General features: G+C 49.1%; 2 protein-coding genes across 4 annotated transcripts in view; one reads left to right on the top strand and one right to left on the bottom strand.

The window, feature by feature from the left end:
* The window catches only part of c6h7orf25 (chromosome 6 C7orf25 homolog), a 27703-nt gene extending 769 nt beyond the window's left edge, over positions 1 to 26934 (top strand). Inside the window, exons 2-3 of one of the 3 annotated variants that reach the window (XM_041189424.1) lie at positions 9997 to 11171; positions 26424 to 26934. In XM_041189424.1, the coding sequence (XP_041045358.1) occupies positions 10004 to 11171; positions 26424 to 26629 (1374 nt within the window). In that variant the 5' untranslated portion in view covers positions 9997 to 10003 and the 3' untranslated portion in view covers positions 26630 to 26934. Of the gene's footprint in view, positions 1 to 9996; positions 12505 to 18154; positions 18594 to 26423 lie in introns of those variants that run through there. The other 2 variants (XM_041189426.1, XM_041189425.1) reach the window with 2 other exon arrangements.
* The window catches only part of amph (amphiphysin), a 289286-nt gene continuing 288889 nt past the window's right edge, over positions 26928 to 27324 (bottom strand). The window contains exon 22 of the mRNA XM_041189423.1: positions 26928 to 27324. Within this exon, the coding sequence (XP_041045357.1) occupies positions 27217 to 27324 (108 nt within the window). The 3' untranslated portion in view covers positions 26928 to 27216.

The raw sequence follows: 27324 nt of genomic DNA, 5'->3' as shown, positions 1-27324 counted from the left end.
GTGAGAGAGAGAGTCGGGGGGTGAGAGAGAGAGTCGGGGGGTGAGAGAGAGAGTCGGGGGGTGAGAGAGAGAGTCGGGGGGGTGAGAGAGAGAGTCGGGGGGTGAGAGAGAGAGTCGGGGGGTGAGAGAGAGAGTCGGGGATTGAGAGAGAGATTCGGGGGGTGAGAGAGAGAGAGAGAGAGAGAGAGTCGGGGGGTGAGAGAGAGAGAGAGAGAGTCGGGGGGGTGAGAGAGAGAGAGAGAGAGTCGGGGGCTGAGAGAGAGAGTCGGGGGGTGAGAGAGAGAGTCGGGGGGTGAGAGAGAGAGTCGGGGGGGTGAGAGAGAGAGAGAGAGAGTCGGGGGGTGAGAGAGAGAGAGAGAGAGAGTCGGGGGGTGAGAGAGAGAGAGAGAGTCGGGGGGTGAGAGAGAGAGAGAGAGTCGGGGGGTGAGAGAGAGAGAGTCGGGGGGTGAGAGAGAGAGAGAGTCGGGGGGTGAGAGAGAGAGAGAGAGTCGGGGGGTGAGAGAGAGAGAGTCGGGGGGGTGAGAGAGAGAGAGAGTCGGGGGGTGAGAGAGAGAGAGAGTCGGGGGGTGAGAGAGAGAGAGAGTCGGGGGGTGAGAGAGAGAGAGAGAGTCGGGGGGTGAGAGAGAGAGAGAGAGTCGGGGGGTGAGAGAGAGAGAGAGAGTCGGGGGTGAGAGAGAGAGAGAGAGTCGGGGGGGAGAGAGAGAGAGAGAGTCGGGGGGTGAGAGAGAGAGAGAGTCGGGGGGTGAGAGAGAGAGAGTCGGGAGGGTGAGAGAGAGAGTCGGGGGGTGAGAGAGAGAGTCGGGGGGGTGAGAGAGAGAGAGAGAGAGTCGGGGGGGTGAGAGAGAGAGAGAGTCGGGGGGTGCGAGAGAGAGAGAGAGTCGGGGGGGTGCGAGAGAGAGAGAGAGTCGGGGGGGTGCGAGAGAGAGAGAGAGTCGGGGGTTGAGAGAGAGAGAGTCGGGGTTGAGAGAGAGAGAGAGTCGGGGGTTGAGAGAGAGAGAGAGTCGGGGGTTGAGAGAGAGAGAGAGTCGGGGGTTGAGAGAGAGAGAGAGAGTCGGGGGTTGAGAGAGAGAGAGAGTCGGGGGTTGAGAGAGAGAGAGAGTCGGGGGTTGAGAGAGAGAGAGTCGGGGGTGTGTGAGAGAGAGAGAGTCGGGGGTGTGTGAGAGAGAGAGAGTCGGGGGTGAGAGAGAGAGAGAGTCGGGGGTTGAGAGAGAGAGAGAGTCGGGGGTTGAGAGAGAGAGAGAGTCGGGGGTTGAGAGAGAGAGAGAGTCGGGGGGTGAGAGAGAGAGAGAGAGTCGGGGGGTGAGAGAGAGAGAGAGTCGGGGGGTGAGAGAGAGAGAGAGAGAGAGAGAGAGTCGGGGGGTGAGAGAGAGAGAGAGAGTCGGGGGGTGCGAGAGAGAGAGAGAGTCGGGGGTTGAGAGAGAGAGAGAGTCGGGGGGTTGAGAGAGAGAGAGAGTCGGGGGTTGAGAGAGAGAGAGAGTCGGGGGTTGAGAGAGAGAGAGAGTCGGGGGGTGAGAGAGAGAGAGAGTCGGGGGGTGAGAGAGAGAGAGAGAGAGCGAGAGAGAGAGTCGGGGGGTGAGAGAGAGAGAGAGAGTCGGGGGGTGCGAGAGAGAGAGAGTCGGGGGTGAGAGAGAGAGAGTCGGGGGGTGCGAGAGAGAGAGAGTCGGGGGGTGCGAGAGAGAGAGTCGGGGGGTGCGAGAGAGAGAGAGTGGGGGGGTGCGAGAGAGAGAGAGTGGGGGGGGTGCGAGAGAGAGAGAGTTGGGGGGTGAGAGAGAGAGAGTTGGGGGGGTGCGAGAGAGAGAGAGTTGGGGGGGTGCGAGAGAGAGAGAGTTGGGGGGGTGCGAGAGAGAGAGAGTTGGGGGGTGCGAGAGAGAGAGAGTGGGGGGGTGCGAGAGAGAGAGAGTCGGGGGGTGCGAGAGAGAGAGAGTCGGGGGGTGCGAGAGAGAGAGAGTCGGGGGGTGCGAGAGAGAGAGATTCGGGGGGTGCGAGAGAGAGAGAGTCGGGGGGTGCGAGAGAGAGAGCGTCGGGGGGTGAGAGAGAGAGAGTCGGGGGGTGCGAGAGAGAGAGAGTCGGGGGGTGAGAGAGAGAGAGAGTCGGGGGGTGAGAGAGAGAGTCGGGGGGGTGAGAGTGAGTCGGGGGGGTGAGAGAGAGTCGGGGGGTTGAGAGAGAGTCGGGGGGGCGAGTTAGAGTCGGTGGGGCGAGTTAGAGTCGGTGGGGCGAGTTAGATTCGGTGGGGCGAGTTAGATTCGGGGGGGCGAGAGAGAGTCGGGGGGGCGAGAGAGAGTCGGGGGGGCGAGAGAGAGTCGGGGGGGCGAGAGAGAGTCGGGGGGGCGAGAGAGAGTCGGGGGGGCGAGAGAGAGTCGGGGGAGAGAGAGAGAGAGAGAGAGTGTCGGGTGCATGGGGGGGAGAGAGAGACGGGGGGTGTTGAGAGAGAGAGAGAGAGAGACGGGGGTGTTGAGAGAGAGAGAGAGACGGGGGTGTTGAGAGAGAGAGAGACGGGGGGTGTTGAGAGAGAGAGAGACGGGGGGTGTTGAGAGAGAGAGAGACGGGGGGTGTTGAGAGAGAGAGAGACGGGGGGTGTTGAGAGAGAGAGAGACGGGGGGTGTTGAGAGAGAGAGAGACGGGGGGTGTTGAGAGAGAGAGAGACGGGGGGTGTTGAGAGAGAGAGAGACGGGGGGTGTTGAGAGAGAGAGAGACGGGGGGTGTTGAGAGAGAGAGAGACGGGGGGTGTTGAGAGAGAGAGAGACGGGGGGTGTTGAGAGAGAGAGAGACGGGGGGTGTTGAGAGAGAGAGAGACGGGGGGTGTTGAGAGAGAGAGAGACGGGGGGTGTTGAGAGAGAGAGAGACGGGGGGTGTTGAGAGAGAGAGAGACGGGGGGTGGAGGGCCAGAGAGAGAGACGGGGTGGAGGGCCAGAGAGAGAGACGGGGTGGAGGGCCAGAGAGAGAGACGGGGTGGAGGGCCAGAGAGAGAGACGGGGTGGAGGGCCAGAGAGAGAGACGGGGTGGAGGGCCAGAGAGAGAGACGGGGTGGAGGGCCAGAGAGAGAGACGGGGTGGAGGGCCAGAGAGAGAGACGGGGTGGAGGGCCAGAGAGAGAGACGGGGTGGAGGGCCAGAGAGAGAGACGGGGTGGAGGGCCAGAGGGAGAGACGGGGTGGAGGGCCAGAGGGAGAGACGGGGTGGAGGGCCAGAGGGAGAGACGGGGTGGAGGGCCAGAGGGAGAGACGGGGTGGAGGGCCAGAGGGAGAGACGGGGTGGAGGGCCAGAGGGAGAGACGGGGTGGAGGGCCAGAGGGAGAGACGGGGTGGAGGGCCAGAGGGAGAGACGGGGTGGAGGGCCAGAGGGAGAGACGGGGTGGAGGGCCAGAGGGAGAGACGGGGTGGAGGGCCAGAGGGAGAGACGGGGTGGAGGGCCAGAGGGAGAGACGGGGTGGAGGGCCAGAGGGAGAGACGGGGTGGAGGGCCAGAGGGAGAGACGGGGTGGAGGGCCAGAGGGAGAGACGGGGTGGAGGGCCAGAGGGAGAGACGGGGTGGAGGGCCAGAGGGAGAGACGGGGTGGAGGGCCAGAGGGAGAGACGGGGTGGAGGGCCAGAGAGAGAGAGAGAGACGGGGTGGAGGGCCAGAGAGAGAGAGAGAGACGGGGTGGAGGGCCAGGGAGAGAGAGAGAGACGGGGGTGGAGGGCCAGAGAGAGAGAGAGAGACGGGGTGGAGGGCCAGAGAGAGAGAGAGAGACGGGGGTGGAGGGCCAGAGAGAGAGAGAGAGACGGGGTGGAGGGCCAGAGAGAGAGAGAGAGACGGGCTGGAGGGCCAGAGAGAGAGAGAGAGACGGGCTGGAGGGCCAGAGAGAGAGAGAGAGACGGGCTGGAGGGCCAGAGAGAGAGAGAGAGACGGGCTGGAGGGCCAGAGAGAGAGAGAGAGACGGGGGTGGAGGGCCAGAGAGAGAGAGAGAGACGGGGTGGAGGGCCAGAGAGAGAGAGAGAGACGGGGGTGGAGGGCCAGAGAGAGAGAGAGAGACGGGGTGGAGGGCCAGAGAGAGAGAGAGAGACGGGGTGGAGGGCCAGAGAGAGAGAGAGAGACGGGTGGAGGGCCAGAGAGAGAGAGAGACGGGGGGTGGAGGGCCAGAGAGAGAGAGAGAGACGGGGTGGAGGGCCAGAGAGAGAGAGAGAGACGGGGTGGAGGGCCAGAGAGAGAGAGAGAGACGGGGGTGGAGGGCCAGAGAGAGAGAGAGAGACGGGGTGGAGGGCCAGAGAGAGAGAGAGAGACGGGGGTGGAGGGCCAGAGAGAGAGAGAGAGACGGGGTGGAGGGCCAGAGAGAGAGAGAGAGACGGGGTGGAGGGCCAGAGAGAGAGAGAGAGACGGGGTGGAGGGCCAGAGAGAGAGAGAGAGACGGGGTGGAGGGCCAGAGAGAGAGAGAGAGACGGGGTGGAGGGCCAGAGAGAGAGAGAGAGACGGGGTGGAGGGCCCAGAGAGAGAGAGAGAGGGGTGGAGGGCCAGAGAGAGAGAGAGACGGGGTGGAGGGCCAGAGAGAGAGAGAGAGACGGGGTGGAGGCCAGAGAGAGAGAGAGAGACGGGGTGGAGGGCCAGAGAGAGAGAGAGAGACGGGGTGGAGGGCCAGAGAGAGAGAGAGAGACGGGGTGGAGGGCCAGAGAGAGAGAGAGAGAGAGAGACGGGGTGGAGGGCCAGAGAGAGAGAGAGAGAGAGAGACGGGGTGGAGGGCCAGAGAGAGAGAGAGACGGGGTGGAGGGCCAGAGAGAGAGAGAGAGACGGGCTGGAGGGCCAGAGAGAGAGGAGAGAGACGGGGTGGAGGGCCAGAGAGAGAGGAGAGAGACGGGGTGGAGGGCCAGAGAGAGGGAGAGAGACGGGGTGGAGGGCCAGAGAGAGGGAGAGAGACGGGGTGGAGGGCCAGAGAGAGAGGGAGAGAGACGGGGTGGAGGGCCAGAGAGAGGAGAGAGACGGGGTGGAGGGCCAGAGAGAGAGAGAGACGGGGTGGAGGGCCAGAGAGAGGGAGAGAGACGGGGTGGAGGGCCAGAGAGAGGGAGAGAGACGGGGTGGAGGGCCAGAGAGAGGGAGAGAGACGGGGTGGAGGGCCAGAGAGAGGGAGAGAGACGGGGTGGAGGGCAGAGAGAGAGAGAGAGACGGGGTGGAGGGCCAGAGAGAGAGAGAGACGGGGTGGAGGGCCAGAGAGAGAGAGAGAGACGGGGTGGAGGGCCAGAGAGAGAGACGGGGTGGAGGGCCAGAGAGAGAGAGAGAGACGGGGTGGAGGGCCAGAGAGAGAGAGAGAGACGGGGTGGAGGGCCAGAGAGAGAGAGAGAGACGGGGTGGAGGGCCAGAGAGAGAGAGAGAGACGGGGTGGAGGGCCAGAGAGAGAGAGAGAGACGGGGTGGAGGGCCAGAGAGAGAGAGAGAGACGGGGTGGAGGGCCAGAGAGAGAGAGAGAGACGGGGTGGAGGGCCAGAGAGAGAGAGAGAGACGGGGTGGAGGGCCAGAGAGAGAGAGAGAGACGGGGTGGAGGGCCAGAGAGAGAGAGAGAGACGGGGTGGAGGGCCAGAGAGAGAGAGAGAGAGAGAGAGACGGGGTGGTGGGCCAGAGAGAGAGAGAGAGAGAGACGGGGTGGTGGGTCAGAGAGAGAGAGAGAGAGACGGGGTGGTGGGCCAGAGAGAGAGAGAGAGAGACGGGGTGGTGGGCCAGAGAGAGAGACGGGGTGGAGGGCCAGAGAGAGAGAGAGAGACGGGGTGGTGGGCCAGAGAGAGAGAGAGAGAGACGGGGTGGTGGGCCAGAGAGAGAGAGAGAGAGACGGGGTGGTGGGCCAGAGAGAGAGAGAGAGAGACGGGGTGGTGGGCCAGAGAGAGAGAGAGAGAGACGGGGTGGTGGGCCAGAGAGAGAGACGGGGTGGTGGGCCAGAGAGAGAGACGGGGTGGAGGGCCAGAGAGAGAGAGAGAGAGAGACGGGGTGGAGGGCCAGAGAGAGAGAGAGAGAGAGACGGGGTGGAGGGCCAGAGAGAGAGAGAGAGAGAGACGGGGTGGAGGGCCAGAGAGAGAGAGAGAGAGACGGGGTGGAGGGCCAGAGAGAGAGACGGGGTGGAGGGCCAGAGAGAGAGACGGGGTGGAGGGCCAGAGGGAGAGACGGGGTGGAGGGCCAGAGGGAGAGACGGGGTGGAGGGCCAGAGGGAGAGACGGGGTGGAGGGCCAGAGGGAGAGACGGGGTGGTGGGCCAGAGGGAGAGACAGAGACGGGGTGGTGGGCCAGAGAGAGAGAGAGAGACGGGGTGGTGGGCCAGAGAGAGAGAGAGAGAGACGGGGTGGTGGGCCAGAGAGAGAGAGAGAGAGACGGGGTGGTGGGCCAGAGAGAGAGACGGGGTGGTGGGCCAGAGAGAGAGACGGGGTGGTGGGCCAGAGAGAGAGACGGGGTGGAGGGCCAGAGAGAGAGAGAGAGACGGGGTGGAGGGCCAGAGAGAGAGAGAGAGACGGGGGTGGTGGGCCAGAGAGAGAGAGAGAGAGACGGGGGTGGTGGGCCAGAGAGAGAGAGAGAGAGACGGGGTGGTGGGCCAGAGAGAGAGAGAGAGAGACGGGGTGGTGGGCCAGAGAGAGAGAGAGAGAGAGGGGGTGGTGGGCCAGAGAGAGAGACGGGGTGGTGGGCCAGAGAGAGAGACGGGGTGGAGGGCCAGAGAGAGAGACGGGGTGGAGGGCCAGAGAGAGAGAGAGAGACGGGGTGGAGGGCCAGAGAGAGAGAGAGAGACGGGGTGGTGGGCCAGAGAGAGAGAGAGAGAGACGGGGTGGTGGGCCAGAGAGAGAGAGAGAGAGACGGGGTGGTGGGCCAGAGAGAGAGAGAGAGAGACGGGGTGGTGGGCCAGAGAGAGAGAGAGAGAGACGGGGTGGTGGGCCAGAGAGAGAGAGAGAGAGACGGGGTGGAGGGCCAGAGAGAGAGACGGGGTGGAGGGCCAGAGAGAGAGACGGGGTGGAGGGCCAGAGAGAGAGACGGGGTGGAGGGCCAGAGAGAGAGACGGGGTGGAGGGCCAGAGGGAGAGACGGGGTGGAGGGCCAGAGGGAGAGACGGGGTGGTGGGCCAGAGGGAGAGACAGAGACGGGGTGGTGGGCCAGAGGGAGAGAGAGAGACGGGGTGGTGGGCCAGAGGGAGAGAGAGAGACGGGGTGGTGGGCCAGAGGGAGAGAGAGAGACGGGGTGGTGGGCCAGAGAGAGAGAGAGAGAGAGACGTGGTGGTGGGCCAGAGAGAGAGAGAGAGAGAGAGACGTGGTGGTGGACCAGAGAGAGAGAGAGAGAGAGACGTGGTGGTGGGCCAGAGAGAGAGAGAGAGAGAGAGAGAGACGTGGTGGTGGGCCAGAGAGAGAGAGAGAGAGACGTGGTGGTGGGCCAGAGAGAGAGAGAGAGAGAGACGTGGTGGTGGGCCAGAGAGAGAGAGAGAGAGAGACGTGGTGGTGGGCCAGAGAGAGAGAGAGAGAGAGACGTGGTGGTGGGCCAGAGAGAGAGAGAGAGAGAGACGTGGTGGTGGGCCAGAGAGAGAGAGAGAGAGAGACGTGGTGGTGGGCCAGAGAGAGAGAGAGAGAGAGACGTGGTGGTGGGCCAGAGAGAGAGAGAGAGAGAGACGTGGTGGTGGGCCAGAGAGAGAGAGAGAGAGAGACGTGGTGGTGGGCCAGAGAGAGAGAGAGAGAGAGACGTGGTGGTGGGCCAGAGAGAGAGAGAGAGAGAGAGACGTGGTGGTGGGCCAGAGAGAGAGAGAGAGAGAGAGACGTGGTGGTGGGCCAGAGAGAGAGAGAGAGAGAGACGTGGTGGTGGGCCAGAGAGAGAGAGAGAGAGAGACGTGGTGGTGGGCCAGAGAGAGAGAGAGAGAGAGACGTGGTGGTGGGCCAGAGAGAGAGAGAGAGAGAGACGTGGTGGTGGGCCAGAGAGAGAGAGAGAGAGAGACGTGGTGGTGGGCCAGAGAGAGAGAGAGAGAGAGACGTGGTGGTGGGCCAGAGAGAGAGAGAGAGAGAGACGTGGTGGTGGGCCAGAGAGAGAGAGAGAGAGAGACGTGGTGGTGGGCCAGAGAGAGAGAGAGAGAGAGACGTGGTGGTGGGCCAGAGAGAGAGAGAGAGAGAGACGTGGTGGTGGGCCAGAGAGAGAGAGAGAGAGAGAGAGACGTGGTGGTGGGCCAGAGAGAGAGAGAGAGAGAGAGAGAGAGAGAGAGAGACGTGGTGGTGGGCCAGAGAGAGAGAGAGAGAGAGAGAGAGAGAGACGTGGTGGTGGGCCAGAGAGAGAGAGAGAGAGAGAGAGACGTGGTGGTGGGCCAGAGAGAGAGAGAGAGAGACGTGGTGGTGGGCCAGAGAGAGAGAGAGAGAGAGAGAGACGTGGTGGTGGGCCAGAGAGAGAGAGAGAGAGAGACGTGGTGGTGGGCCAGAGAGAGAGAGAGAGAGAGACGTGGTGGTGGGCCAGAGAGAGAGAGAGACGTGGTGGTGGGCCAGAGAGAGAGAGAGACGTGGTGGTGGGCCAGAGAGAGAGAGAGACGTGGTGGTGGGCCAGAGAGAGAGAGAGACGTGGTGGTGGGCCAGAGAGAGAGAGAGACGTGGTGGTGGGCCAGAGAGAGAGAGAGACGTGGTGGTGGGCCAGAGAGAGAGAGAGAGAGAGACGTGGTGGTGGGCCAGAGAGAGAGAGAGAGAGAGAGACGGGGTCGTGGGCCAGAGAGAGAGAGAGAGACGGGGTGGTGGGCCAGAGAGAGCGAGAGAGACGGGGTGTTGGGCCAGAGAGAGCGAGAGAGACGGGGTGGTGGGCCAGAGCGAGAGAGACGGGGTGGTGGGCCAGAGCGAGAGAGACGGGGTGGTGGGCCAGAGCGAGAGAGACGGGATGGTGGGCCAAAGCGAGAGCGAGAGAGAGAGACGGGGTGGAGGGCCAGAGAGAGAGAGAGAGACGGGGTGGTGGGCCAGAGAGAGAGAAAGAGAGGGACTGGGGGGAGAGAGAGAGAAAGAGAGAGACTGGGGGGAGAGAGAGAGAAAGAGAGAGACTGGGGGGAGAGAGAGAGAAAGAGAGAGACTGGGGGGAGAGAGAGAGAAAGAGAGAGACTGGGGGGAGAGAGAGAGAAAGAGAGAGACTGGCGGGAGAGAGAGAGAAAGAGAGAGACTGGCGGGAGAGAGAGAGAAAGAGAGAGACTGGCGGGAGAGAGAGAAAGTGAGAGACTGGGGGGAGAGAGAATGTAAGACTAGGAGCAAAAGAGTGAGAAAAGAGAGACTTGTAGGGGAGAGAGGCAGTTGGGGTGGCAGGGGGGTGGGCGGAAGAGAGAATGTCTTTGGGGATAGGACAGCTTTAAGAAGTAATCTGGGTACTGAGTTGCAGATTTCAAAAAGGCATTCTGTAAATGATGGCGAACAATGACTTGTAGACTTAGATTGACTGGGGACGTGGACTGGGGAAGAAGAGTTTTACAGCATTAAAGTATTTTTGAAGTGTTGTCACCTTCCCTGTTAAGTATGTGTTCTGGAGGGGAATTTCAGTATGGTAAAGATAGCCGACAGGTCCTCGACTAAAACAGGAAGAACTCGCATTTTTGTGGCACCATTTTTGACTCCAGATGTCCCAAAGTGCTTTGCTGCCAATAACAAACTTTGGGTTGGAGTCACTCACTTAGAAAACACAAAAGGCTCTCACAAAGAGCAGTGAGATATAAGTTTATTGAAGATTAAATATGGGCCATGACACCAGGAATACTCCCTGCTCTTCTTGAAGGATGACATGGGATTGTTTACATGTATCTGAGAGGGCAACAGGCCTTGGTTTAAGAAGCTACTTCCAGTAGTGCAGCACTCCCTCAGTAAGGCACTGGAGTGATAGCCTGTTACTTGGTTTAGGCTTGAATCTGCAAGGATTTGAGCAGTGGCTGCTGACTTGCATGTGTCCCAATTTGTGAGCCCCTTGACCTGGTCACTAGTATATCTAAGTGTCCACTATCTGAGTAATGTGCTTGTCCCACAACAACCCACCACCAGTAACAACCCTGAGTGCAGATATTTTGTTTTTTAGGGATGCCATGTCCCTCCACAAGATTCTGTCAGAGAGGATCGCCGAAGCCCAGGAGCTGCTGGAGAGGGCAGAGGCACTGTCCCGATCCCGTGTTGGTGGGGTGCAGGGCGGACCAAAGCTCTGTGGCAAGCTGAAGGCTGAGCTGAAGTTCTTACGGAAAGTAGAAGCGGGCAAGGTTTCAGTGAAGGAGTCGCACCTGCAGAGCACGAACCTCACCCACCTGAAGGCGGTCATTGAGTCGGCAGAGAGCCTGGAGGACGTGGTCAGCCTTCTGCATGTTTTCAACTATCAGGAACGTTCTGGTGAAAAGCAGTCGCTTGTGGTGGATGTCGTTGCAAATGGAGGCCTCACCTGGGTCAAAGCCATCGGTCGGAAAGCCGAGGCGCTGCACAGTATCTGGGTAGGGAGAGGCCAATATGGAGACAAAAGTATTGTTGAACAAGCAGAAGATTATTTGGAAGCAAGCAAACAGCAGCTGGTGCAGTACAGTAATCCACATATTGTGTTTGCCTTTTATAATGGCATTTCTAGCCCCATGGTAGAGAGACTGAAAGAAATGGGGCTGTCTGTACGGGGAGATATTGTAGCTGTGAATTCAGTGATTGATTTCGTGGAGGAGGCTGATAATTTCGCTGATAATTCCGCTGATTCTGATGAAGACTTGGAGGAGCCTCTGCAAGTGACAAAAGTAGATCGATCTACAATCGTTGCCAGTGTTGCCTTTCCCGCTGAAGTCAAAGTGGATTTCTGCAACCGTGTCAATTTAGACATAACCACCCTGATCACCTTTGTATCGGCAGTAAGTCATGGAGGCTGTTGCTTCATCTTTAAGGAGAAAGTGCTGACAGAGCAAGCTTCCCAGGAAAGGGTGGAAAGTGTCTTGCCTAAGCTGCAGGCCTTCATGAAGGACAAAGAGTTATTTGCATGTGAGTCAGCAGTGAAAGATTTTCAAGCCATTCTTGAGACATTGGGCGGCCCTGGAGAAAAGGCCCGGGCACAGAAGCTATTACAGGAAATCACGGTTGTACCTGACCAGCCTTCTGAACGGGCTTCCAGATTGGAAGCCAGTGCAAAAATTAACAGTCGCTCTATTACGATCTTTGGCACTGGAGATGCCTTGAAGGCAATCACAATGACAGCAAACAGTGGGTTTGTTCGAGCTGCAGATAACCAAGGTGTGAAATTCAGTGTATTTATCCATCAGCCTAGGGCTTTGACAGAAAGCAAGGAACCAACAGCGACTCCTTTACCTGGGACTGCCTTTCATGAGAGGGTCTGCAATGGTGGTTTAGTAAGATAAAGCCATGTCTTGTAATTGACGTTGTCATGTTTAAAGGGCATGGGGATTAGTTTAACTGTGGGCTCTGGTGGAAAACCGGCTATCAAATTTCAGCCTCTTATACACCCTGTCCTAATTTCCTTTCGTGATGTCAAATCTTGCGTGGTGGCTAATTCAATATTGTTAGTTTCACACCGTCATCTACAGTTAAAATTATCCCCCCATGCCTCTGAATTGCGTACGCAGTGCGGGCCAACAGTAAAAAAGTATTCAGACTGGCAGCTAACGGCCATTTTAGGCAATCCTTGACATTTAAGCCTGTTTTACTATATTTGCCTCCATTGCAGCTCTTGATATACCAGTCAAGTAAATGATCCAAATCATTATCCTGTAGCATGGAGGATACAACTCTACTGCACTGCTTCGGCCTACAGTCCATGTTTGTAAAATACAGTTGATACTGGATGCAAAAAGCACTGTTTAAAAAGAAACAAGTTACTGAGCAATTTTCAAAAGCCATCTTTAGTGATGTTTCACTGGAGTACATAATATTTTGCATTGTTGCATTGACTAAAATTGTGATGGAAGCAAATGGCTTCTTTCATGAATTGTTTTGTATTATTGAAAAGGCAGTACCTGTTGAGTCTGACAAAATGGTATTGAGGTCAGTGGAATACGAGCTTTAAAACTGGATGGGAAGTAAAGTCTTGAGTTGGATATCTGATAGCAGATGCAGCTAATGAATTTGTTTTCTGATGCTGAGCACAGGCACTGTTTGGTTCCAGCTGGAACCTTCATGTTCTGCTGGGAATTAAAAGATGTTTGGAGAAGGGAGCAGTAAAGCAATATTTAAGTACAAGAATAATTGCCTTTTCTGAGAATTAAAAGACAAATAGAGACAGCAAAACAGGCAAGAACCAGTAGAGAAATTAAGGATGGAATTTGTAGAATTAAAGCAAAGAAAATGGTAAAAGAGTGGAACTGAACCTGGGTAATGGGGGATGATGAATGGGCCTGGGTGTAAATCACCAGTAGAATTGCAGGTTGAGGAAAAGTATTCAGTTAATACAGAAAAAAAATAATGGGAACTGAATTGCAGTCCATTTTTGTTTGTAGATTGGTTCTGCAGCAAGGTGGTACTCATTGTACAGTTATTCAGTGTGGAGTTAGCTCTCATCATGCTGGCATATTCCTGTTTGCAGTGTGTACAATAAAAGCCTATTATAGATGCTGATAGGCACATTCTTTACAGTTGCCCTATAATCTCTATTATATCTACAGATCTATGCCACAAATCTTTTGAAGTTGAACCTTTTTTAACCATCTCTGGGAAGATCCTGAATGCGGAAGAGGGAAGTTCTATATGCCACCCGTCTCCCCCAACCTTGCCCCTTGTTCCATGCTCTGGCACAAGTTTCCAGAGTCTCCACCATTTCTTCCCCAGCTTCACTCCTTGGATGAGAATCACCTGGTCTTGGTGATTTGTCAACCTGAAGCCTGAGTATCTTTTTTATCATGTGTGTGAATACTGACCACCTGCATTAACCTCTACGTGAAAACTGATGTAAAGCACTTACTAACCAGCCCTAACATCCTCTCGCTTTCCACTGTAAGCTTGTCCTTTTTATCTCTTAGTGGTTTTGATCAATCTGTTACTACAGTGCCTATTAGTATTTTCATTATCCTTTTTTCCCCCTGCTCTTTTATTACTTCGATTTTTTTTTTTTCCTTGGAACCTCTTTTTCATCTTTTGGAAATGCACCTGATTTATTCAGGTGACTGTCAATGCAAGCTGTGCACACAGAAAGTGGTTGTCTATTTTAAAGCTCACAGAAAGTAATTGTCTATTTTGAAGCTGACAGACAACAAAGGTTTGATCTGTATGGCTGAGTGCTACATCAGTGCCACATGCATTTACCCACTGTCATCAAGAGAATGCAGAACAATCTTATCAATTGGGATATTGAGCTCTTTTAACCTGTACCTTGAACTTCAGTTTAATGAGTTAAGCTTGCGCCAATTTTGGTTTCAGCAGTATCAAGACTTTGGCCATTGTACTTGCTGTCAAAGACCAAGAACCAGTTCCCAGAGCTAGAGTTTCATTTGATTCCAGTTAGCATTAAGTAGTAGTATTCGAGGAGTGTCAATGTTAAAGTTGTGATGAAGCTTGGTACCCATGTTAACAAAAGTTAATTAGGGTGCTGAGCTCTGTTCAGATCAGGCAAGCACACAGTAGTCCTTGTCAGCAAGTTCATGCTATTCTAACCCATCAGTTCACGAGAGCTCTGGATATTACAAGTTCAATAATGCTCCCAAGCTAAAATCAAATTTGAAAATTTCTTATTGTGGTTTGCAGCAAGTGGATATATTTGAAGGATCTGTGTGCCTGGAATTCAATTCAGCAAAAAAAAGTGAATGTGAAATTTCAATGAAAGTTTCATCACCTGAGGCTTTGTTAGCTGTGATTCAGTGTTTAGAAGCAAGCAAGGGGCTGCCTATAATTAGTGCAGTCCGTATTTATAAAGTCCTCATATACCTAGTTTTTGTAATATCTCTGAGACTCCTTGATGGAAATCCATCTGCAGCGCACATTTTTAAAACTGCCCATCCAACTGCCCATAGCTCTTATGGGTCTGAACGGGTGCAGAGGAGATTTGCAAGAATTATAAAAAGGTTTGAGGGACTTCAGTTACATGGTGACACTAGGAAAACTGAGATTATTTTCCATTGAGCAGAGAAGATTAACTTAAGGAAGACATGTTCAAGATCATCTGGGGTTTTGATAGAGTAAATCAGGAGAAATGTTCCACTGGAAGAAGAGTTGGTCACCAAAGGACACACATTTAAGATAATAGACAAAAGAACCAGGGACGTGAAGGAAAATTTTTTTATATGGTAAATTAAGGTCTGAGATGAACTGTCTGAAAGGATGATGAAAGCAGGTTCAATACTTTTCATATAGATTTAAGTAAAATAAGAAATTATAAGTCTGTGGGGAAAGAGTAGAGTAGTGGGGTTAATCAGATAGCTGTGCCAATGGGTTGAAATGCTTGCTGTGCTGTCTAACTATGATTCAAATGATTAGATAAATTTTGAACAAGAAGGGCCCATTTGGCCCAATAAACCCACTCCATTCAGGTCAGTGTATAATTATTCAATCACAGATGCCACCTATGAACTTTCTACCTTAGGGAAAGTTAAATTTCTTCTAAAAAGTGAAATCAAGCATTGCTATTAATATCCCAACATCCCTCATTTCCTTTACTTGACATAAGTTGATCCCTTACCATTTTAAAGGTATCAGTTAATCTTGAATCAATTAATTCTATTCCACAGGAAGGAAAGTCAAAGTCATCTTTCTTTAAGCTTGTATTTATGAACCTGTGTCAACAAATTGTGGTTACTGTTAGCTTGTTTGCTTTAACCACATCAGTACTCTGTTATTTTGTAGTCTAGTGTCATGTTTTTACTTCAGAAAAAATGAAAATTGTTTGAACTTTTCTTTGTAATTTAGGCCCATCAAACCTGGGTAATACATAGGATGTAAAAACTGTCATGTTCCAGATCAGGCATCAGCCTTGATCTATACTCTCAGTTAAACTTCTTTCATTTGTAACCAGTGCTCACCCACTACCCTTACATCCTGTTTGCCTTATTGATGATGGCCTCACATTCATCCGTTATGCTTCTGGGATCTGGGAATAATTACTGTCAAACCCTTTTACTTTTTCCTAAAGTTTTAATTCAGATTTCAGCTTGGGTAGATATTTGGATCAGTAGTATGAGGTGTTGAAGAATTCCATTTAGAATTCCATTGTTAAGTGTCTACTGTTTTGCTGGATGCCTTGTCCCTGTATGTAGAGTCTCCACTACTTACACCATTCGCACTTAGGCAGTCATCTACCTATAGAGGGTAAGTAACACTAACCATTCTCCATTACCGTTGTAATAAATTACAAATAACTTACTTATAATGCATTATATGCACTGACTATTTTAGGCAGCTCATTGAGTACCTGGCCCATATATCATTGAGTTAAATAATTGACCAATCACTAAAAGTTGCACCACAGATTATCAAGGCCATAGAAAAAGGAAACCAGGTACTAGATTTTATTTCTAGAGGGATATAAGTGAAGTGTCAAGAAATTATGCTAAACCTGTATTCTACCTTGGTCAAACCACACTTAGAGGACTGTGTGCAGTTCTGGTCGCCAAATTATAAAAAGGATATAAAAGCACTGGAGAGGGTGCAAAGAAATTTTACAAGGGTGATATCAGAAATATATGGGTAAACACATCAGGACAGGATTGATGGACCACGTCTCTCCCTCTCTCTTGAAATAAGACTGAAGGATGACCTAATAGAGGTCTTTAAAATTATGAAATGTTTTGATAGAGTGGATACACAGAGGATGTTTCGTCTTGTGGGAAAGAGCATAACGAGAGGCCATCAATTTAAGATAGTCACGAAGAAATCCAATACAGAATTCAGAAGAAAATTCTTCACCCAAAGAGAGATAAGAATGTGGAACTTGCTCCATAGGGAGTGGTTAAAGCGAATACTTTAGATGAGGTTTGTCCAACACGCAGCATGTGGGCAACTACCCAGCCTGTGGACCTGGTGGTCAAAATGCTGATAAGCGAAGTCAAGGATTTTGTGACATGCTGCTCCATCGGTCACGGGCTATTTCTCTGTGTTTGCTCACAACCAAGCCTATTGGCAGCAAATGTTGGAAAGAAATAGCCTCTGATTGGAAGAGCAGCTTCCTGAGGCCTGAAGACCAGTGCAGCAGCAGTGAGTCCACTGAAGGGGGGGGACTAGAGAGTCGCTGACGAGCTGAGGGAGCGAGAGAGCGGCTGCCGAGTGTTTGGGGTGGGGAAGGGGGGGAAATATGCCTGCTGAACAGGAGGGGAGTGTGTGGTTGCCAGTGGGAGGGGAGAGTAGCTGTGAGACAGAGATAAAAACAAAAAAACTACGGATGCTGGAAATCCAAAACAAAAACAGAATTACCTGGAAAAACTCAGCCGATCTGGCAGCATCGGCGGAGAAGAAAAGAGTTGACGTTTCGAGTCTGTCGAAGGATCATGAGGACTCGAAACGTCAACTCTTTTCTTCTCCGCCGATGCTGCCAGACCTGCTGAGTTTTTCCAGGTAATTCTGTTTTTGTTTTAGCTGTGAGACAGTGTGTGTGAGACAGGGTGAGTGAGTGGGTGTGAGTGAGACAGAGAGTGTGTGGGTCAGATAGACAGACAGTGAGTGCGCGGGTGACGCAGACAGTGAGCGCCCGAGCGAGGCAGACGGAGCGCGTGGGCGAGGCGGAGGACGTGTGGGCGAGAGAGTGCCTGGCTCACGCCCAGTCTCAGGGTTGGCACTCTCAAAGTGGGTGAGGTGAGTGAGTGAGCACCCTGAGACTGAGTGTGAGCCGGCTCGCACTCATTCTGACCCCTTCACACTCTAATTGCCATCTTTATCAACTACTCTTTTTAAAATGATCAGTTTATTGCTCTGACATTGCTTTATTTTTGCTCAGCAGGCAGTTTCTTTTCTTCATACCTCAACATTTTATTGCAATCCATGTTTAACGTTGTGCCAAATTTTATCTTTCCTAAATTTGCCCCCTTAGTGAGAAAAAAATTGAAATGTGGCCCCTCGCTCAAAAAAGTTGGACAAGCCTGGTATGGATGCATTTAAAGGGAAGCTAGACAAGCCTATGAGGGAGAAGGAAATAGATGGTTCTGATGATAGATTTAGATGAGGAAAGATGGGACGAGGGTTGAGTGAAACGTGAACAGTGGCATGGACTGGTTGAGTCATATGGTCAGTTACTCTCCTGTATATCCTATATAAATAGCTGTGTTGATTTCAGAGAAAGTTGGGTGTTTAAGCAGTTTCAATAAACTACTTACAACTGTTTATTCACCAAAATGTGATTATCCTGGTGATAAGATTCTGGATGCAATTGTTAAGAATTAGAGGCAGTTGCAAAGTGAGATTTCCGGTCTCTTTTTAAAAAAACTGTTAGTACCTTATCAGACAATGTCAACATGGCTTTACAAAAGGGAAATTCTGTTTGACAAATTCATTGGAGCTTCTTGAGGGTGTAACTAGTAAGGTTGATAAAGGGGAACCAATAGATGTAGTGTACTTGGATTTCCAAAAGGCATTTGATAAGGTAACGTACATAAGGTTAATAAACAAGATAGTGGCTCATTGATTTAGAGTATTAGCACAGATAGAGGATTGGTGAATGGACAAGGAGCGGGGGGTAAATGGGGCATTTTCAAGTTGGCAGGTTGTGACTAATGGAGTACCTCAAGGATCCGCACTGGGGCCTCAGCTACTCACAATCTCTATTCATTATTTAGATGAAGAGATGTAATGTATCTAAGTTTGCTAATGATACAAAGCTAGGTGGGAATGTAAGCTATGAGGAGACGACAGACTGGAAGATATATAAAAGGTTAAATAAGTGGGCGACAAGGTGGCAGATGGAGTGTAATGTGGGGAAATGTGACATATTATTCACTTTCATAGAATAGGAAAGCAAGATATTTTTAAAAGGTGTGAAACTTGTGAATGTTGGTGTTCAGGGGGACTTGGATGTATCCCTACAAGGAACAGAGATTGTATTAGGTGCGGAGCAAGCTCGAGGGACTGTATGGTTTTTGTGTTCTTAATTTTACTGTCCACAGCGTGTCGTGAGCAAATCACGCAAACATCAACATACCTGCTATAAATATGGCGACTGCATCGGATTTCCTCAAACTCATCATTTTGATTTTTGTTTTTCGCTTGTTTTCCTTTTAAATCAGTTTTGAGTGGTCTGCCCCTCTGAACCTTGAATAGTGTTTCTCACCCCACATCTTTATCTGCAGGTGCAGCAAGCAATTGGGAAGGCAAATGGCATGTTATTATTGCAAGTGGAATGGAGTACAAGACAAAGTCTTACTACAATTATATAGGGCTTTGGTGAGACGACACCTGGAATACTATGTGTAGTTTTGGCCTCCATATTTAAAGAAGAATATACTTACAATGGAGGCACTGAAGATTCATTAAATTGGTTCCTGGGATGAGAGAGTTCTTCTTTGATGAGAGGCTGAGTAAATTGTGCCTATACTCCCTGGACTTTAGAAGAATGAGGTGATCACATTGAAGTACACAAGATTCTGAAGGGACTTGGTAGGGTAGATATTGACAGGTTGTTTCTCCTGGCTGGGAACTTACAATATGGGGGCGCAGCCTCAGGATAAGGGACCTATCATTTAGGACTGAAGTGAGAGATTTCTTCACTCAGGAATTCTGTAACCCTAGAGGGCTGTGGATGCTCCATCATTGAATATATTTAAAGAAGAGATGGACAGATTTTTGATGTCTCAGGCAGTCAAGGGAAATGGGGAGCAGGCTGAAAGTGGACTTAAGGTCAGTGATCAGCCAGGATTATATTAAGTGCGGAGCAAGCTCAAGGGCCTGTATGGTTCTTATGTCCTTAATTTTACTGTCCACAGTGTGTAGCAAGCAAATTGCGCAAGCATCAACATTCCTGCTATAAATATGGTGACTGCATCTGATTTCCTTAACCTCATCCTTTTGTTTTTCGCTTGTTTTCCTTTTAAATCAGTTTTAAGTGGTCTGCCCCTCTGAACTTTGAATAGTGTTTCTCATCCCACATACTTATCTGCTTAGAAATTAAATTTCACTGCAAATGAAGCCTTTTCATGTCATAATTGTTTACTAATGTCCACTTCAATATATATTAAGCTTGGATCACACTCCATTAAATCCAGCTCCCAATTCTTTAGCAATAATTGGTCCAAGACCCCTGAAGATGTTCTCCTTTCTTCCTTATGTAATTCAGTGTCATTGGCAAACCTTATGCTAAAGACACCTTAAATCACATATAGAGAATCAGTCGCAAATGAATGGAATTCACCGTTCATTGCGCTTACAATTGTCTAAGGACTTTGAGCAACAACTCGGTCACCAGAGGTCCGATACAGTGAGGCCCCCTATACAGGAGAGATCTGGGGAATTTTTGAGGAAAGCAAGTCCTTTCAACTAGTCAGATTGACGAATCCTCACTGAGCCAAGCAGATTCTAAACCAGGAAATGTAAGTTAGGATATTTAATTCAATACAAAATCATGTACAGAAAGCAAAATAGAGAGGGAAACAAAGATGGGATTAAGAGAGATAAGAGACAAAGAAAAAGTAATTTTATTTTTTTTATCTCCAACATTAAAATCTGAAGCAATGCAACTCCATATTCATAAATGTTAATTATTAATGCCAATGTTTGGCAGTTGAGTTATTAGACTGTTAATTATTCACTTGTACTTGAATGAACAAGCCCTAATCTTCTTGCAAGTTTAGAGGGTACCTAGTGGCTAAGTACCAAATTCCTGTCCTTGCAAGGCTTCTATATCAGCAGGCTACTTTATAGGACATCTTGTAGAGCAAGTCAGACTCTGGATTTCCATGTTTCTCTATATACATGTGGACTCCAGAGGTATGCTATGATCATGGTAGAGAACAGTAACATTTTTTTTTAAAGAGTCTGAAAAATCCAGGGATTTACTAAAAGATTGAAGCCACAAGGTTCACTTTTTAAAACACAAGAATGTTACTACAACAAGATCAGTGAAGAACGTGACTACTAATAGCAGCACTCTACCTTAAAGAGCCGGTTACATTAAAGATATTAAAAGTACAATGAACACAGTTACTTATAATATAAACTGGACTTCTCAAATTTCCTTTTATACTCATTTGACATACACCCCCCAAAAAAACTCAAGTCAGATATTTATCAGAAATTGGAAGGTTAACCGTTTGGTCTGAGGACTGTTTCAAATAAGGGTTGTGATTCCTTGGACCTTGCGCTTACTTTCCACAAGCCTTTCCCCTCAAATCTCTTCCAACTGTTCCTGGTTGAAGACTCTCCTTTCAACACAGGCATCATTAGCATCTGAAATATCACCATCCCAGGTCAGAGCTCTCCTAGTTCTATTATTCTTTTACTCTGGGGTCTTGCATCTAAAACTCCCTTTCTCTCCTTCTCAATGTGGCAATCCAGGAGTTCAGCTGTCCGTTGGGAGTCCTTCAGTAACTCTTTTAGCCAACACAGAAGATGTCACGGATTCCTGTTTGAAAGGGATGTTTCCTGTACCCCAGCTTGTTCTAAAACTAAAAAACCAAAAACCCTTCTTCAAACAGAACCACACTCACAATCTACACACTCCTATAATTAACTTCTGGTTACCCTGCTATTCCATTGTTTATCTCCCAAGGAACTTGGTCATATGATCATTTACTGAAAGTCAGGTACTTTACCAGAAATCCCCAATCAGAGAAACCTAGTTCTTAAGGGACCAACATCCCAACCTAAAATATAGTTATTTTTCTTCGACAGCACATGGGCCATCACAAGTTGCTGTCCAAGCAGCACTGAAAGCCTCACAGTTACTCTTACCAAGGTTCTGTTAAAGCATACTGAGCGTGATCTAGTGGTTATGGTGTTTCTCCAGGATCTCTTCAAATCTGTGGAAGTTGCAGCTGAAGATTGTGAAAATACCCATGGAAATTCAGCTCCTTTGCCTTCATGAATTTGTTTAAAGAATCTTGTAGAATCCCTGCAACCATTTTCCCCACTTTACATGTTAGAACAGTTAGCCAGCAATTACCAGATTTTCTGCCGTGCTACATGTTTTGTGTTCTCAAATCCATCCATGGCTTCCCCCTCCCGATCTCTCAAATCTCCTCCAGCCCTCAAAGAACATCTCTTTTTCTCTTGACACAAGAAGGTTTGGGAACCTGATAGCAGTCTTTAAAATTATGAAACATTTTTATTGAGGGAATGTTTCCTTATGTGGAGAATAGCATAACTGGCACCATCAATATGAGAGCGTCACCAAGAAATTCAATAGGGAATTCAGAAGAAACTTGCTTACCCAGAATGGTAAAAATCTGGAAGTTGCTACTAGGGAGTGGCTAAAGCAGTTAGAATAGATATATTTAAGGGGAAGCTAGACAAGCATATGAAAGAGAAGGGAATACAGGGTTATGATAGTAGATGAGGAAAGATGGATGGAATATAAACGCTGGCATGGAGTGGTCGGGCTGAATGATCTATTTCTTTGCCGTAAACCCTATGTAAAACTTTGCTTTCCTGCAACTCTTGTCCTCCTGAGTACCCTACAGTTCTTTCATCTATCCTTGGCAGCTATGCCTTAAGCTGTCTAGATGTCTCTGGGATTTCCTCCCTAAATCCCTATACATCTCTCCTTTAAGGTGCTCCTTGAAAACCCATCTTTTAGACCAAGCTTTTGGTTACCCGCCCTAATAGATCGTTTTTTGGCTGTGTCAATTTTTGTCTGTGATTATGTTCTTATGAAGCACCTTGAGACATTTTGCAATGTTAAAGGTGATATATATGTGCAAGTTGTTGGAAACATCTTTGCCATTCTTCAGTTCTCAACTACTCCTGTATTTATGGAGTATTGAAAAATATTTGCCAAAGTAACATTAATTCCTTCCTTCTAGGTTGCATTACATCTAACACACAAAGCAAGTGGATATTTAATCCTTCAAGTTACTGCATAACCTTTTTTCTTTACTAACTTCTACATGTGCTATGAGTCCCATAGCCCTTTTATTTACTATGGCTAAAATTTGACTTTGGTTATCCTTTGTGAAAACTGACATGAAGAATCCACTTAATCTATTTGCCATCTGCTGATATTCAGTAATATTTTACAGAATTTACCCTTTCATGGCCCATTTGATTTACTTCTACAATGTATGCTTACTTTAAATGATTTGTCAACCTGAATTTAAATTGTACAAAAATGATTTTGAATTAACAGAATACAAGGAAGTAAAATTTAGCGTCCAAGATTCATATAAAGAGCAACTGAAGGGAACTATACTTTTTCCAATATGTGTTTTATAATGTGTATTTATATAGCCCGCTTCAGTTGAATCATCACCTGATTCCCCAAGCATATCCTCTACCTACAACGCACAAGCCAGGAAGGTGATGGAATACTCTCCACTTGCCTGGATGAGTGCATTTCCAACATTCAGGAAGCTCAATAGGACGAAACAGCCTACTTGATTTACACCATATCAAGCAGTTTAAACATTTAGTCCTTCCACTACCGTCTGCAGAGTGTATCATCTACAAGATGCTCTGCAGTAGCTTGCCAAGGCTTCTTCGACAGCACTTCCCAAATCCATGGAAAAACTCAGCAAGTCTGGCAGCATTGGCGGAGGAGAGCACAGTTGACGTTTCGAGTCCTCATGACCCAAGAACTGAGTAAAAATAGGAAAGGGGTGAAATATAAGCTGGTTTAAGGGGTGTTGGGGGGGGGGGATTGTTGGGACAAGCAGCCAATAATAGGTGGAGATAACCAAAAGCTGTCACAGACAAAGGAACAAAGAAGTGTTGAAGGTGGTGATATTATCTAAAGGAATGTGCTAATTAAGAGTAGAAGACAGGTAAAGATAGTTCTAGTGGGGGTGGGGGAATACTAAAAGGTAGAAATAAACAATGGGTGGAAATACATTTAAAAATAATGGAAATAGGTGGGAAAAGAAAAATCTATATAAATTATTGGAAAAGACAAAAAGAGGGGGAAGAAACAGGAGGGGGGTGGGGATGGAGGAGAGAGTTCAAGATCTAAAATTGTTGAACGCAGTATTCAGTCCGGAAGGCTGTAAAGTGCCTAGTCGGCAGATGAGGTGCTGTTCCTCCAGTTTGTGTTGAGCTTCACTGGAACAATGCAGCAAGCCAAGGACAGACATGTGGGCATGAGAGCAGGGTGGAGTGTTAAAATGGCAAGCGACAGGGAGGTCTGGGTAATGCTTGCGGACAGACCGAAGGTGTTCTGCAAAGCGGTCACCCAGTCTGTGTTTGGTCTCTCCAATGCAGAGGAAACCGCATTGGGAGCAACGAATGCAGTAAGTTGAGGGAAGTGCAAGTGAAAAGCTGCTTCACTTGAAAGGAGTGTTTGGGCCCTTTGACGGTGAGGAGAGAGGAAGTGAAGGGGCAGGTGTTGCATCTTCTGTGGTCACATGGGTAGGTGCCGTGGGAGGGGGTTGAGGAGTAGGGGGTGATGGAGGAGTGAACTAGGGTGCCACTTTCAAAAACAGTTCCTCTGACTTGTCCTCCTTCTTCCTTAACCGAGGTTAACTAGGGTGTCACGGAGGGAACGATCCCTACGGAATGCCGCCGGGGGGTGAAGGGAAGATGTGTTTGGTGGTGGCATCATGCTGGAGTTGGCGGAAATGGTGGAGGATGATCCTTTGAATGCGGAGTTGGTGGGTTGATAAGTGAGAAGAATGGGGACCTTATTATGTTTCTGGGAGGGAGGAGGAGGTGTGAGGGCGGAAGCGCGGGAGATGGGCTGGACACGGTTGAGGGCCCTGTCAACCAACGTGGGTGGAAAACCTCGGTTAAGGAAGGAGGAGGACAAGTCAGAGAAACTGTTTTTGAAAGTGGCATCATCAGAACAGATGCGACGGAGGCAAAGGAACTGAAAGAATGGGATGGAGTCCTTACGGGAAGCAGGGTGTGAGGAGCTGTAGTCAAGGTAGCTGTGGGAGTTGGTAGGCTTGTAATGGATATTGGTGGCCATCTATCACCAGAAATTGAGACAGAGAGGTCAAGGAAGGAAAGGGAAGTGTCAGAGATGGACCATGTGAAAATGATGGAGGAGTGGAGATTGGAAGCAAAGTTAATAAACTTTTCCAGGTCCCGACAAGAGCATGAAGCAGCACCAAAGCAATCATCGATGTTCTGGAGAAAGAGTTGTGGGAGGGGGCCAGAGTAGGACTGGAACAAGGAATGTTCCACATACCCCATAAAGAGACAGGCATAGCTGGGGCCCATGCGGGTACCCATAGCCACACCTTTTATTTGGAGGAAGTGAGAGGAGTTAAAGGAGAAATTGTTCAGTGTGAGAGTTCAGCCAGACGGAGGAAAGTAGTGGTGGATGGGGATTGTTCGGGCCTCTGTTCGAGCTACCTGTACCTTATCTGTCCTGTCTTCTACTTTTAATTAGCACATTCCTTTATATAATATCACCACCTTCAACACCTCTTTGTTCTTTTGTCTGTGACAGCTTTTGGTTATCTCCACCTATTACTGGCTGCTTGTCCCAACAAATGCCCCCTCCCCTTAAACCAGCTTATATTTCACCCCTTTCCTATTTTTACTTAGTTCTGTGAAGGGTCATGAGGACTCGAAACGTCAGCTGTGCTCTCCTCCGCCAATGCTGCCAGACCTGCTGAGTTTCTCCAGGTATTTCTGTTCCTGTTTTTGTTTTGGATTTCCAACATCCGCAGTTTTTTGCTTTTACCTCCCAAATCCATGACCTCTGCCACTTAGAAGGACATGGCCAGTAGATGCATGGGAACAGACCCATCTGGAACTTTCCATCCAAGTCACACACCACCCTTACCAGGAAATACATCACTGTTCTTTATTTATCGCTGGGTCAAACTGTTGGAATTCCCTTAGCATTCTGGGTGTACTTACATATAATATTATGGCTGCAAGAGCTGGTCAGAGGCTGGGAATTCTGCAGTGAATAACTCACCTCCTGACTCCCCAAAGCCTGTTCACCATCTATAAGGCACAAGTCGGAATACTGTCCACTTGCCTGGATGAGTGCAGCTCCAACAATACTCAAGAAGCTCGACACCATCCAGGACAAAGCAACCCGTTTGATTGGCACCCCATCCACAAGCATTCATTCCCTCCACCACCAACACACAGTGGCAGCAGTGTTTACCAAATACAAGATGCACTGCAATCTAGAAGGACAAGGGCAGCAGACAGATGGGAACAGCACCACCTGGAAGATCCCCTCCAAGTCACTCACCATCCTGACTAGGAAATATATCGCCGTTCCTTCACTGTTGCTGGTCAAAATCTTGGAACTCTCTCCCTAACAGCACTGTGGGTGCACCTACATCACAGGGACTACAGCGGTTCAAGAAGGCGACTCACTGCCACCTTTTCAAGGACAATTAGGGAAGGGCAATAAATGCTGGCCTAGCCAGTGAAGCCCACAACCCATGAACAAATTTTAAGAAACATCACATTTGGTGCAGCTGTCAAGAGATGGCACACAGCCTTCTCAAGGGTAATTAGAGATGCGCAATAAACGCTGGCCTTGCCAGTGATGCCCATGGTAAATTTCTTCACCCTCTCCAAGCCCTTGACATCTTCCCTAAAATATGATGTTCAGACTGAACATAATATTCCAGCTGAAGCGTAACCTATATCTTTTAAACCATAATTTCCTTATGGTTGTAATTTTATTAATAAAGTTAAGGGCCGTATGCTTTATTAACAGCTTTTTTAACTTGTCATGCCACCTTCAAACACTTGCATACATAACCCCCAGCCCTCTAGGTGTATCTGTTACTGCAGCCCCTGTCAAATTGTACTGTTTCGTTTATATCGGTGGTTCTCATTCTTCCTAACAAAATGTATCACTTCACATTTGTGTTAAACTTCACCTAAGTGCCTGTCCACTTCACTGTCTATTTCCTCTGGAAATCCATTACTATCTGCCTCATTGTTTACATTTCTGAGCTTATCATCTGGAAACATTGAAATTATATCCTGCGTATCCAAGTCTATGTCGTTAACATATATCAAAAGAAACATTGTGTCCTCTTCAATCTGAAAAACAATCAAATACAAATGCTCTCTTTTTGTCCCTTAGCCAATTTTGTATCCCTGCAGCCACTGTCTCTTTAATCCTGTCGATTTTAATTTTGCTAACAAATCTATTTTATGCTCCACCCCATTGTTGTTTAAAGTTTAGGTGGTACAGGTGAAAACGTATCCCACTGTTGGAAGGTTGGCTGTGTGGAATTCAGACTCTTAAATGACAGGAGACAGGGGGCAGCACTGTTTTACTTTTTCTTTATTCCGGCACGAGCAGTGAAATAAATAACATTGATCACAGAACCACACATCGATACAGTTATGATGCCTATTGTTAATGTTGAATTTATTTTGGTGTATGTTTCACTTAAACGGAATAAAACATGCCAAACTCTTGCTGTAAGGATAAATAGAGGCCATGGTTTTAGATAACTGATATACTGTTTTATTTCACCTGTAAAGGACCTGCAGATTCCTGTGTCGATTATATAGAAGAGTGGAAAAGCATCTTCCAGCCAGTAGGTGGAGGAGTCTTGTCCCTTGAGCATCATTCTGGATTTATAATCTTTATGCACAATACATTACAAACACGACTTCTCAGATTTGTTTTGGCAATAAAGCAACAAGATTTGTTCAAAAACAGAGCCAACAGGAAGTGCTGGATGTAGGAGCATGACATATATGGTGAGGAAATACATAAAGTAGGGTCACTTACATTGCATTACTGAAAAGACAGCTTTTCAGTCATATAGGTGTTGTATGAAAACAATTTGCAGTAAACATATTAAAGATTAATAGTATACAGATTATTTGACTACTTGACAAACTACTGAACTGTGATGCACTGCAACAAGTTTATGTGGTGCATGGTGCAAAACATAAATTTGTCATCGGGAGGATTACACTAGCGTTATACTGATAGTGAAAGGTTCATTCAAGAATCAACATTAACTCCAGGAGGACACAAATAAACATGGAGTTTCACTTTGATAAGCAAATACATATTCATTTCCATAGTTGGTTTGAAATAGTTATATCGAGGTCAATGCCATGCTTCCTGTGTTTTCAGCTAATATACATGTCCTCTCTTCATTGTGTTCATTAGATGCTTTTAACCTTGCTGATTATCTTTTCAACTCTGAAATTACCCTTTGAAGGTTCTAAGGACACAACCGTGCTGTGGGAGACCATGTGGTTTGCAGAGCAAAGTTCTGCTTTTCTGATAACTTCCTCACAGACAGACAACGGCTGAAGCCTACTCCAGTTGTTGCGTGAAATTCTTGGGAAACAAACCTTTATAGGTGTTGGCAGTGCCATACTGTAACCAATCTGACTCCCTTATACCTGTGAGCCACCCAGCATC

Source organism: Carcharodon carcharias, chromosome 6 (assembly GCF_017639515.1).
Source record: "Carcharodon carcharias isolate sCarCar2 chromosome 6, sCarCar2.pri, whole genome shotgun sequence".
Lineage (NCBI taxonomy): Eukaryota > Metazoa > Chordata > Chondrichthyes > Lamniformes > Lamnidae > Carcharodon > Carcharodon carcharias.
This window is presented reverse-complemented; position numbering and strand designations above follow the sequence as displayed.